We start from the raw sequence: 13,000 nt of genomic DNA on the forward strand, positions 1-13,000 counted from the left end.
GAGCTGACCACAACTCCTCAGCTGTGTGACTTATTTCCCAGACATTTCAACGTAAAGACCGCCTGATGCCGTTGCGCTCTGCTGCCAGCATAGTAAGGAGGTGTGCGGGATTCCTTGTGCGCAGTTAAAACGCGGGTGGCCTGACCAGGCAGGCTTGGGGCGAAGGTGGAGGACCCAGACGAGTTTGAGGAGGCAGAAGCAGTGGAGGAACTTATACATAGAGGATTGACGCACAAGTCGTGGGGACGGCAAGACTTGTACAGCAGACCCGCTTCCATCTCGCACCATAGTTACCCAGTGCCCAGTCAGCGACATGTAACGCCCCTGTCCATGCTTACTGGTCCAAGTATCGGTGGTGAAATGCACCCTGTCACACACACAGTTTCTCAAGGAAGCGGTGATGTGTGCGACATGCTGGTGTAGCACAGGCACGCCTTTCTTGGAGAAGTAGTGGCGACTGGGCATCTGGTACTAGGGCACTGTGACGGACATAAGGTCTCGAAAATCCTCTGTGTCCACCAGGCGGAAAGGCAGCATTTCTGTAGCCAACAGCTTGCAGAGGGTGAAAGTCAACCTCTTAGCTTTGTCATGGCTCGGAGGAAATGGCCTTTTAATTGTCCACATCTGAGGGACCGAGATCTGGCTGCTGTGCGGAGACTGTGTGGAGTAGGGTGTCCCTGGAAAACTGCTGGTCTGTGAGGAAAGTGCAGGCGGAGACATTATATTGCCTTCATCCAAAGTTGGTGCTCTCGTTGTCTGAGAGAGCTCTACAACCGCACCGGTTTCCCCTCCAAAAACAACTGATGATGACCTGCCAAGCAAACTGCCTGTTGTGGTTAAAGAGGTGGAAGATCTGCGTAGAAAAACATGTGACAGCTGTCCCCACAGTCATAGAGGATGAAGAGCGTGCGGATGCAGTTGAAGGGGCAGACTGTGGTTGGCCCGCTCTGCTAGGCCGCATTGCAGCACAGTGAGCTTCCCACTGGGACTTATGCTTGTTATTCATATGACGGTTCATGGACGAAGCAGTCAAACTAGTGAGTTTTTGGCCTCTACTTACAGATTGGCAACAAATCTTACAGATTACATGAGTTGGGTGATCCTTTGCGATGTCAAAAAAGGACCAGGCAATGCAACTATTAGAGCCCATGTGACCTGCAGAGCCACCCCGACTTGTCCTCAGAGGCAAAGTTGTGACTGAGGATGCAGTTGTTGACGTGTTTCCATTACTCCGTCTCTGTCCAGGAAGGCGCAAGCTAACCTCGTCGTCAGTCTCATCCTCCTCCACCGCCTCTGCTGACCACCTCGAGTGCCTGACTGTGGGTTGACAGTAAGTGGGATCTAGAACTTCATCATCAACCGTTGTTTGCACTTCCCTCGCCATCAGACCTAACCTCTTCCTGCCCTGACTGAATAGTTAAGTTGTCATTCCAATCAGGTATCTGAGTCTCATCGTCATCAGTTTATTACTCATTGTCTCCACCAAGAGGTGTTACAGTTTGTAAATGAGGGTCTACATTATGCTCAGGAACTTGGTCATCAGAGCCTGAATCAGACTCACCAAGCTTCTGGGCATCACTGCAGACCATATCCTGGTCTGTACTCACTGTAGCTTGGGAGCAGACCTCTGATTCCCAGCCTATAGTGTGACTGAACAGCTCTGCAGACTCAGCCATCTGTTACACCATACTTTGAAGGGCGGGTGGAGACTTCAGAGCTGGGAGAAAGCAAGTGCGATTGGGGTAACAACTCAGAGGACTGTTGTTTTTTGGATGTGGAAGTTGAGGTGGAGGAGAGGCCACTTGTTGGAGCACTTGAGATCCATTCAAGCATCTTCTTTTTTCTTCTTTCTTTTTTGTTTTTTTTTTTTTTTTTGTGTGCGCGCATCATCTACCTTTTTGTTACAGTAGTTTGGTTCCGTAAAAAAAAGGGAACACATCGGATTGTCCACGGAAAGTAGTAGACCTCTTACTTGAAGATGGCCTTTCTTCAGCAGATGTTACTGTAGCTTTACCACCTCCCCCACGGACACACGTTTTTTTCCCTTTCCAACACGCCTGTTGCCCTTTCCACCAGCATCTGTCCTTTTTCCACTCATTTTGTTTGTGACCAGATTGGACACTTAAAATGTCATAGCAAAAATGGAGCGGTGGCCTAGATTGCAGAGGTGGTCTAGCTTTGACAGCTGAGGAACCAACACTGACTATCCCTGACAATGCAACTATGGCCCTTAAACTGGCAGCACTGTTTGCTATAAAAATAGCGTAGCAAAAATGGGCAGGTTTGTAGAATGCAGAGGTAGTGGACCTTGCTTGGCACCAGAGGAACACTAAGTTAGTATCCCAGACACTTTTAGTATGCCACAAAGTGTCAGCACTGTTTGCTATTAAAATAGCGTAGCAAACATGGGCAGGTGTGTAGAATGCAGAGGTGCTGTAGGTAGCAGGACAGCAAAGGAAGCCTCAGTTTCTATCCCTGCCAATGAAAGAATGCCCCAAGGATTTGCCTGAGCTTATGTAGCCAGACGCTGTTAGCTAAAGCCCTGCACAGCGTTGGCACGGACCTGCCTAGCAACAATGCCTATGAATGGCTGTAATGTAGCCCTGAAAAGGGCTGAAATTACAAGTAGTCCCTAATCTCTAAAGCACGATGTAGATTGCACTGTATGGCTATAGCGCGCACACATCAGTGACTCACACTATTACAGTGAAAAGCCAGCTAGTAATTAGCTAGGCTTTTTGTTGATCGAACCGTTCTCGAACGTAACTCAAACTACCGAACTTTTACCAAATCGTTCGAGTTCGTCGAACGACTCGAACACCTCCCAGAATCACTCGAACATGAAATTGGTGAACCTCGAACATCGCTCATCTCTAGTCCTTAGTGGGATTTGAACCCAGGACCCCAGCGCTGCAAGACTGCAGTGCTAACCACTGAGCCACCGTGACGCCCACACGTTTTTCAATGTTATTTCAGTTTTTGGACGGATCCGTTGTGCTACAGATCCTGCTCCGTAGCAAAAAAAAAAAAACGAAATCTGTCGCTGTAATGCGTTATATGCCACAGTAAGACGGATCTGGCGCCCATAGGCTTTCATTGTAAAACGCACCGGTCCGGCGTGATGCGTTTTTTTGCCGGGGACAAAAAATGTTTCATCACAAGGAAATTTTTCTGGATCTGGCGAAAACCGGATAGAACACAGAGCCATGCGGCACAATTCGGCACTAATGCAAGTCTAGGTGGAAAAAAGTGGATACGGTTGCAGCAGACGCTGGATCTGCTTTTTCTGCAAAGCACCGGATTGTGCCTGACTGCGAAAACCGGATGTGTGAAAGCAGCCTCATTGAACTGTGTGGTGCAGTTTTGCTAAAATCCTTGTTTTCTCTGCTGTACATGTAGCAGTGCTGAGAATGTATAACCCCGCCCACACAGTCAGATTCCTGTTACTTGTTAGTAAGCTGCCAATCAGTGGTGTAGGCGGGTCTACACAGATTAGCTGGTCTGGCGGGATTCACATGACAACCAGTCCTGTAGTGATAATCTCCTGCTGATTGATTGTATTGAAAGTACAGCACACGGCCTACTAAGTGACACATCGCTGGAAGCAGGGTCTCCACCCTCACATTATGCTGCCCTCAGAATAAATACCAAAAAAGTGCTGACAGATTCCCTTTTAACATATTCTGCAGCTAGTAATAGTGCAACACTGAGGCTATAGAAGGTAAATGGTGCAACATTTGAAACCCATATGCAAAACTATTTTTGCCCCAAAAAGTGGACAACATGCTCTAGAAAATATAGTAAAAAAAAAAAAAAAAAAAATCTCCTACCCAAAGGCTTTTTTATCGGACATAGAAGAAAAACATGTACAACATCTAAATAAAATAAAAATAAAAAAACCTGTTCAGGCCCCTTCTTTGATGGCCAGAGGGAAGAATGCAAAGAATGTCTCCCACTTTGGAGAACTCTGCACATACCGTGATTACATTGTCTGCTTATTCTAATGTAAGTAGTGCCATGTAATGACTTCTACTTAAAGGGGTCTTCCAGCCTTTATAAAAACTTGACCCTGGACATTGATGGCTTCAAAATAAATCCATCCAATTGGCCTGAATTCACCTGACCCTTTTGTATCCAGCATAGTCGCTCTGGTGATTTGGTACCTGTAAGGAAGCCATGATTTCACCTTTATTTTCTGTTGCAGAACTTGTGATTGTCTGCAGCGGTCAATTGATTTAGAATGTCATCGGCTGTTTCTATTTTTAGTGATTGTAGGTATCTGGGCACTACCCATGGGGAGCGCATTCGGAGATGCTCGGGGACCTCAGACTTTCTGTTGCTGCTGGTCTATGTTATGGGATGTATGTAAATCCGCTTCTTTCAGCTCCGGCATCGATGCACTCCACTGAGTTTGTGACAACTGGAATTCATATTGGAATGTCCGACACCATTAATGGTTTTCTCGCTGCAAGGAAAGCTGTGATGTAGTAATCTGGAACGCTCCCATTCTGTACGAGCCTCTCGCAGATGCAGGGATCTGACCATTGGATCATAGGAATTCTGTTTTTTGTTTTTTAATTTTTGAGTTTGAATATTTAGAGGGGTCTAATTTATCAATGAGACCTGATGGCAGCAGCACTTTGGGGCTAGTGTGATGCTGGGCTATTGAGCTGGTGTTTTTAGAATTTTTCTCCCATCTGCTTCAAAAGGTATGTCCCCAATATGTTTATCCATGAGGTGTAACCTCCTCCTCTAGGTCTATGATGGGGACTCTCTGTGTATGTGTCGCGGGCGGGGAAGGATGCCGCTGCGCTCGCTAACGCTTGGGTCCGGCGCTGCTGCGATGGCTGCCCAGTGGCTCGAGCGGTGGGCCGGATCCGGAGACTCGAGCGGCGCTCCTCGCCCGTGAGTGAAAGGGGGTAGTTTGGTTTCTGGATTTGGTCCGTGACGCCACCCATGGGTTGTGGTGAGGTTGGGCACCACCGCTGCTGGTGACGGGGATCCCGGGAGCGATGGCAGGGAGCAGCTGGGATGTTGTTTTCCCCCTCCGTGGGTAGGGGTTGGTGGTCCCGGGGCCCGGGGAGATGCCGGGGAGGCAGGGTTGGCAAGGTGCAGGGTCGCCTGGACTGCGCAGCGCGGTGCCAGATGGCACGGTTGTACTCACTCAGCCACAAATGTACGCAAAGTCTCTGGTTAACCAAACTGCTGGATGGACGGGTCCCGCAGCCGGCTGCTGTGGTCTCTCCTGGACGGTTAGTGGTGGCTGCCTTTCCCTGCACCGTTGTGTATGTTCGGTCCCGATGGATTCCCACCGGTAACCCGCTCCCCAGCGTATATATGTGCCAGAGGAGCCCTTTTGCCCGCAGGCTCTGGCCCTTGGAACTCTAGCTGTGGCGGTAGCTGTATTTCCTCTTGCTGGTCGGACGGTTGCCTTCAACCGGGTCTTGGCTGTTAGGAAACCCCTGGGGTTCCGGTCATTTGACCTCTAATGGCGACTCCAAGCCTGGTCGGGGTCCGCAGGCCCTGCCTGTGTGTGCTGGCTTCACTTCGCTCCCCGGTTCGGTACCGGCGGGCCACCGCCCGTCCCCGGTCCTACGGTTCTTCGTTGATCTGCCTCTCCTGCAGACTGCCACCACTGTCTGCCAACCTTGCTCTTAGTGCCCAGGCCACACACCCGGATACCGTCGGTTTACTCCTCCACTACTACTTCACTCCTTCACTTCCCTAACTGAACTCAACTGAACTCCCTTCCTTTTCCTGCCTCCAGGACTGTGTACTCCTCAGTGGGTGGGGCCAACCGCCTGGCTCCACCCCACCTGGTGTGGACATCAGCCCCTGGAGGGAGGCAACAAGGATTTTGTGTCTGGCTGATGTGCCTGTCGGGTGGGGGTGTATGTTGTAGTACCTGTGACGACCTGGCTAGTCCAGGGCGCCACATATGCCATGTGCCCTTTTGAGAATACTGGAATTTTCTGACGTGGTAGATGGGCCTGTTCTGGTAGGGCTTCTACGTATAGTGATTCTTCCAGCCCTAGCTCGCTAAGGAGACCTTGTGTGTGGATGAGACTCGAATGGGGTGCATGACACTTATTGGGTTCTCCAGGCTGGCATCTGTCACCTCGCTGGCAGTCATTGTCGTAAACCATAACACACGCAACACCAGAGCTCACTCGGCCAACCAGAAAGTTCACTTTTACTCTTTACACTGTGATGACAGACATGATCTTCCTCTCCTTCCTTCCTCTGTGTGGGGAATGGCTCCTCAACCTGTCCCGGTTTTTGTCTTTGATTTCGTCCTCAAGCTCCGGGGTCTGTCTCCTTCCCCCTAACGCAGCTCATCTTTGTCCCATTCTGGGCCCCAATGGCTCTCTAGCCAGATGACTCTAAGCCCACCAGGGTGAGCCGTAGGCTCTGGACCTCTCGAGGTTATGTTAGGGTTCTCTGACTGGCTCTAGCACAGAGGCCACATCTTTTCACACTTAAAAGATATTCTACACTGGCTCCTCCTCTCGAAACCTCCCAACCATCCTCTTTTCCACATCGTTCACTTTCCCTTTAATTCTAGCTTTAATTCTGCCGCTATCTCGGCCCAACCACTAGGTGGCGCCTTTGGTAACAGTCTCGCTATACTGTATCTGGAACCTGCAGCCAGCTAGCAGCATAACATATTCAATCAGTACTTAATATAACGCACAGTACATGACATAACCGGTACAGGACAAGCCCACCTTCTACAGTGTATCTACACGGTCATACCTTTTGTTCGCTCACAATTACGGTTTTATGCTGTGTTGTAGCAGCACCATATTATCTTAACCCAAAGTCACTGTGTAGCTGTAACTCCCTATGTGGCAGGCTGTTAACTTACTCATCGCCGGGCCGTTTCGGGTCGGGTCAGGCGATGTCATGGGGTGGCCTTGCCTGGTTCCGTTGCCCCGAGGCGTACAGTAAATGTTGGGGGATCGGGGTATTTGGGAAATGTTTGTCGTGACGCCATCTGTGGTATGCGGCCAGGGAGTAGCCCGCTGCTGGGTTCCTCGCCAGGGCAGGTGTTATGGCAGCCGAGATGGTTTTGCTCCCCACAGGCGAAGCGGGCCCTGGGTGGATGAAGAGTGTTGTAAGTGGTTGCAATGGCGTTGGTGCCTATGCGCTGGGCAGCATCGCCGGTAAGGATGAGCTAACACAGTCTCTGTGGGTTCAGGGTGTAGTTTACTCACTTCAGCTTCCAGCCCTGTCACACTGGTCACTGCTTATGATGGGCTCTGGTCAAGCCCAGGTCCGGTAATGGGTCACCACCGGTGTTTTGAGAGAGAAGTAGTTAGTCCTATTTCTAGGGTGTCCACCTCCGCAGTTGGGTACCCCGGCTGAGCTCCCGCTCCAAGCCCTTGTCTTGTCAGAACTATGGTCCTAACGGTGTGTGTGTGTGTGTGTGTGTGTGTGTGTGTGTTGTGCCTATTTCTACTCCAAGTGGAACCCACCCCCCCAGGTGGCTGGCTTCAGTGACCGGGAAGTCCCATGACCGTTATGACCACCCCCCCCCTGCCTACCCTGAGCCATCCCACCTTGTGTGAAGGCTCCTAAGCTGTATGTAGTGTGTGTGTGTTTGTGGAACAACGATGATTAACCCTCTCCTTACCCAGGATAGATACCGCACCTTAATTAAGGTGCAGTACCCTGTGGCGACCAGAGCCTCAGGGGTGCCACATAGCCCCAACCTAATACACAAGGATCAAAATGTAATGTTTACGATATGCAAAATTTCTTTGCTTTTAATTTTTATACATTCTAAAGTAATTTGCCTTTATGTACTATTTTCTGTTTGCAGTCATTGAATAGAAACCCATCATTAACTATAAAGGAGTACAAATCTATACTTACTGTGATATCAGAACAAGCCCAGATACACTGAAGCTGATATGATCATTATAGCCAGGATAGATTCTCATCCTAATGAAAGTTCCTATTAGAGATTTTAAAAACTTTGATGAATTGACATGCACAGTATGAGAGTGCTGCACTTGACAATGATTTTTTTTTTTTCCTGTATCCGAACAACCCCTTTTTAATTTTTCATCTTTAGTTACTGAAAAAAACTAAATGTCAGAGTAGAAGAGAATAAGTGGTTTATAAATAATGGATAGTCTGGTCGGGTTGTTCTTGGCGCTCTTACTTTCTGCGCCCTTCATTCTTTCGTCTGACAATTAGGTCAGCATGTATAAAATACTCCAAGCGGGGAATATGAGGTCACCTCGGAGGTGAGCAGTATGTTCTGGCTGATAACGTGGCCTCCTCTTATGGTTTTTAACAAAGCCGGGAGTGAAAAAAATATATATCGAAAGCTGCATGTCTTAGTCTCCGGTCACGTCCTGCACATGGTGATCTGAAGCTCTGAACCCAGTTACTAGTCTGCAGTGCCTAGAAGGTCTATTGGGAAGGCATCTAGTCTGGGTCATAGTGCACATTGCAGAGACATCTTATAAGTGTGGCGCCCCTGAGGCTTCCGTCGCCACAGGAACATTGCACCCCATCCAGCGGTGTGATGTCCCATCCTGGGTAAGGAAAGGGGTGAACGCCGGTCCACAGGCAAATTTGCACAACACCATTGTTAGGTACACACAGGGACCAGGGACAGTGGCAGCAACCCTCCCATGCTGCATGCTGGGAGGGGCCGTAAGACCCATCCCTGCTCCCATAGGGTGGTAGCTTAGCAACGGGGAAGGTGGGAGGAGCCACCCGAGAGCAGAGTAGTAAGGAAGGTCAGAGTTTAGGCAGTCTGAGGTAGAGAAGAGCGAGAAGGAAGGAGTGTGAGGTCTGCGGGAGGCAGAGGAGAAGGAAAGACAGTAGGAAAGAGCTCTAGTCAGTCAGGAGCAAGAAGAAGAAAGCGACGCTTCCTGGTGAAGATCCTGGGACCCAGTAGGTCCAGGTGACACCAAGTAGAGAACAGAAGGGATTCCAGGGCCACAGACAGCTTTCAAGCCTGTGGCCTGTTCCACGAAGTCAACAGGTGGAGGGATCAGGCCGCACACAGGGGACGGTCCTTAGAAGCTGGAGGACGCGAAATCCGTTCCAAAGGCAAAAACCGAGGTCCCGGGTGGCTGCAAGCGCCCAGGGCCACAGCCCACAGCAGAACCTCTGGAAAGGGGGTAGAATACCCACTAGGAGAGCCCCCGGCCTGGAGTCTGTATTTGAGGCCATGCCAGGTCCATCCATAAAAGGCGAGGCTTAGAAGACGACTGAGAAAGAGACACAATAGAGGGGTGTACCGGCTTTTGCCCCCAGATCTACCCAGGATCGGCGAAGGTCCCTGACACAGTGGGTCTCAGCAGTCCAGAGGCACCAGTGTGCACCTACCAGGAACTGTGAGTAAACACCTTGAAATTGTACCCTCTGGAGTTGCCTCAGTTATTCCGCCGGCACTACATCAACACTTACAAGCACCAACTGTTGCCCCGGGGTCCCGCTCCACCTGTGGGGAGCAGTACCACCATTGCTGCCGTTCCATCACCCCGGAGGCCTCATACAGCAGCGGCGGCTTAATAGCCGCAAACCACAGGTGGCGTCACGAATACAAACTTTAATCACCCCCAACACTGCAGCCATATTAATTGACTTCCGCCAGGGTCACTGAGTCGGGCCCTGCCACCACTGACTATCCCCTGACTAGTCCGGCCCGGCACCGGGTGTCCCATAGCCCTGGGTTGGGCGAGTCATAAGCTATGCCAACCTTCACATAATTATATTTCATTGTAAGTCTAAAATTAAAGCGATTGTCTAAACTTAAGACAAAATGTATATGATTTGCATATTTATGGTCATGTGCCGACTAGTCTTACTTGAATTATCTCCATTGACTTCTATTGAGAGCAGCTGAGCACGTCTAGTCTTCACATGACCGCTCACACCTGGAATAACTGGGAATCGTGACCATCGGACGCTGGTCATGATTCCACGGTCTCTAGTTTCATAGTGACTTCTGACTCTTGTCCCAAGCCTGATCAACATCCTTTTAATTACTTTCTGCAATAATTCTTTAAAAATATTTTTAATCGCTTTTGGTCTACAGCTCCTTCCATATCAATGGGTCCCCTGGGTAACAGACTTTAAAAGGGTTGTCCACTACTTTGATGGCCTATCTTTAGGATAGGTCACCCATGTCTGTCAGACCGAACCCCCGCAGATCAGCCAATCACGGTCCCGCCGGCGGCAGCAGGTGGCCGGAAATGCTCTGTTCCGGCGCTGCTCAGTCTTCTGATAGCGGCCAGGTACTGCACATCCGTCTCCTATTGATTAATATGGGAGGAGGATGTGCAGTATCTGGCCGCTAGCAGGAGACTGAGCAACTCCAGGACTGAGCATTTCCGTCCGCCTGCTGCTGTCGCCGCCGGAACAGAAATCAGCTGATTGTTGGGGGTGTGGCGTGTCGGACCCCAGCCGATCAGACATTGATGACCTATCGGGGGAATTAAATAAGTGTGGTTGGTTTTGCAAGGCTCACTCAGTGGGCCACTGTTAATTTCTGCCATGAGCAGTCATGTGTACCGAAGTACTACAATTTCTGTCCATTTCATATACATTTTTATCTTTTTCCAGTTTTCCCTTCTGTATGCTTTAGTATCTACTCTGCATTACCATCTGTCTCTAATTGACTGCATATGCCCTGCTCCCCCCTCCCATTTCTGTGATGGTACATCTGAACTGGATTTGCACCGCTGCCCCTCACCCATACTCCCTCCCGACTCTCAGCAGTGATAGTAAATGCACTGAGAGGTGGGAGGGGGAGCAGTGAATATGCAAATTTGTATTTCCATACACTTGACTAGCCAGTAGGAGACACTGAATTCTATGAAGCTTACAGCAAGATGACAGGATAAGGTAGAGCAATAAAACTTACTGATTCTAAAAGGTCTGCTTTAGGGTACCGTCACACTTTAGCGACGCTCCAGCGATCCCACCAGTGATCTGACCTGGTCAGGATTGCTGGTGCGTCGCTACATGGTCGCTGGTGAGCTGTCAATCAGGCAAATCTCACCAGTGACCAGCCCCCAGCCACGTGTGGAAGCGATGCTGTGCTTGGTAACTAAGGTAAATATCGGGTAACCAAACTTGGCTACCCGATATTTACCTTGGTTACCAGCGCGCACTGCTTAGCGCTGGCTCCCTGCACTCCTAGCCAGAGTACTCATTGGGTTAATAAGCAAACCCTTTTGCTTATTTACCCGATGTGGTCTCCGGCTATGTGTGCAAGGAGCAGGCACTGGCAGCCTGAGAGCGGCGGACGCTAGTAACCAAGGTAAACATCGGGTAACCAAGCAAAGCCTTTCGCTTGGTTACCCGATATTTACCTTAGTTACAAGCGTCCCCAGCTGTCAGAAGCCGGCTCCCTGCTGCCTGCACATTCAGATCGTTGCTCTCTTGCTGTCACACACAGCGATGTGTGCTTCACAGCGGGAGAGCAACGTCCAAAAAATGAACCAGCACTGTGTGTAACGAGCAGCGATCTCCCTGCAGGGGCCAGATCGCTGCTCAGTGTCAGAGATCGCTAATGAGGTCACTGCTGCCTCACAAAAAACGTGACTCGGCAGCGATCTCGCTATGTGAGAAGTACCCCTTAGCCCTATTTTAAAGATATATATTAGTACTGTACTAGAAAATCACCTGACAGATTTCCTTTAGGTGCATTCAAAGTGAACGATCAGTGCCAGGGATGAGGGGGGAAGGAAAGAAGTGACTGATATGTGGAGAAAGTGGCATATTACAAGCATTGTTCTTTTTTTCATTGTACTGTTTTTTGGGGGGGGGTTATGAAAAGATTATCAATTCAAGGGTATGATTTGTGTGTTTTTTTTTATTTTTTATTTTTATTTTGTAATTGCTAAAGAACTATTTTGTGAGTCTATAGTGCCATGGCTGATACCACTGTTGGGTCCACCACCGGATCAGACGTGTAGTATACTTGTAAGAGGATATATGAAACTTGTATATTTATTTATTTAAGCCTTTTTTTTTTTATGTTTTATAGTCAAGAAGAAGTGGACGCCCCCCACTATTCTGCTCCCAGCTATGAGGAAGTGATGAGGATTGGGTACAGCGCCCCAGAAGCAGCGGAGACTGACCGCCATGGTGGGAGGATGAGCGTTTCCCTCCCGTCCTACGAATCATTGACTGAACTCGATGAGTCCACCCCCACTAGACCCAATACCTCCTGCGCAAAACCGGAGCAATCGCAGAGGACAAACTCTCGCTCCGGGAAAGGGAAAAAGCCTTTAAACATCAGAAGAATCAAATCTGACAAACTTCACCTGAAAGAATTTAGACTGAACCTTCCGGGTCAGACCAAAATAGTGGAAACACAAAAGATTGAACCTATAACCCCACCCCCACAATATGAAGATAAAAGAATCAGTTCTGATCAGCCCGTATAGGGAACATCGAAGCTGTGACAACGTACATGGGTTTTTTTTCATTTTTTTTTCTTTTTCTACTGCAATTGTTATATGCAATTTTTATTCTCTTTGTTCTGAATATATTCTGCACATTTTTTGTAAACTACATGGATGTTATTATGGGTTTAATAAATGTTCTGTAAATTTTTTGCCATGAAATAATGTGATCTGTGTCTCCATTGCCAGTCCGCACACACCACTGGGAATAAGATTAGGGGATACACAGGGAGGCAGATACCTCTGTTGCATTCAGGGATGATGGGTATGTGTAGTGAGCAACCATGATTGTCAAGATGTGTCCAACACTATTTGTCTTGTGGTCCCAGGTTGCATGTCGCAGACTATTACCACCTCATAAGCATTAATGCTAGTCGTGTGCTGCCTTATTTTCATAGATTTATACATGCTTCCTGTTTTTGGTATTCAATGGAAGACTTCCCTGGCGATGATGCTGAAAAATGACAAACGGTGGCCCAATTTAAGTGGCTTTAAAGTGTCCAAAACCAAGCAAATTTTCTTGGTATTGCAAGCTGTGTGGATGGACCTCAGTTTTTGCA

General features: G+C 48.9%; 1 protein-coding gene across 1 annotated transcript in view; it reads left to right on the forward strand.

The window, feature by feature from the left end:
• TMEM51 (transmembrane protein 51) overlaps positions 1 to 12,594 on the forward strand; it is a 70,358-nt gene extending 57,764 nt beyond the window's left edge. The window contains exon 3 of the mRNA XM_075327681.1: positions 12,020 to 12,594. Within this exon, the coding sequence (XP_075183796.1) occupies positions 12,020 to 12,422 (403 nt within the window). The 3' untranslated portion in view covers positions 12,423 to 12,594. The remainder of the gene's footprint in view (positions 1 to 12,019) is intronic.
• Positions 12,595 to 13,000: the final 406 nt, after the last annotated feature.

The sequence above is a fragment of the Anomaloglossus baeobatrachus genome, chromosome 11 (genome assembly GCF_048569485.1).
Source record: "Anomaloglossus baeobatrachus isolate aAnoBae1 chromosome 11, aAnoBae1.hap1, whole genome shotgun sequence".
Taxonomy (NCBI): domain Eukaryota; kingdom Metazoa; phylum Chordata; class Amphibia; order Anura; family Aromobatidae; genus Anomaloglossus; species Anomaloglossus baeobatrachus.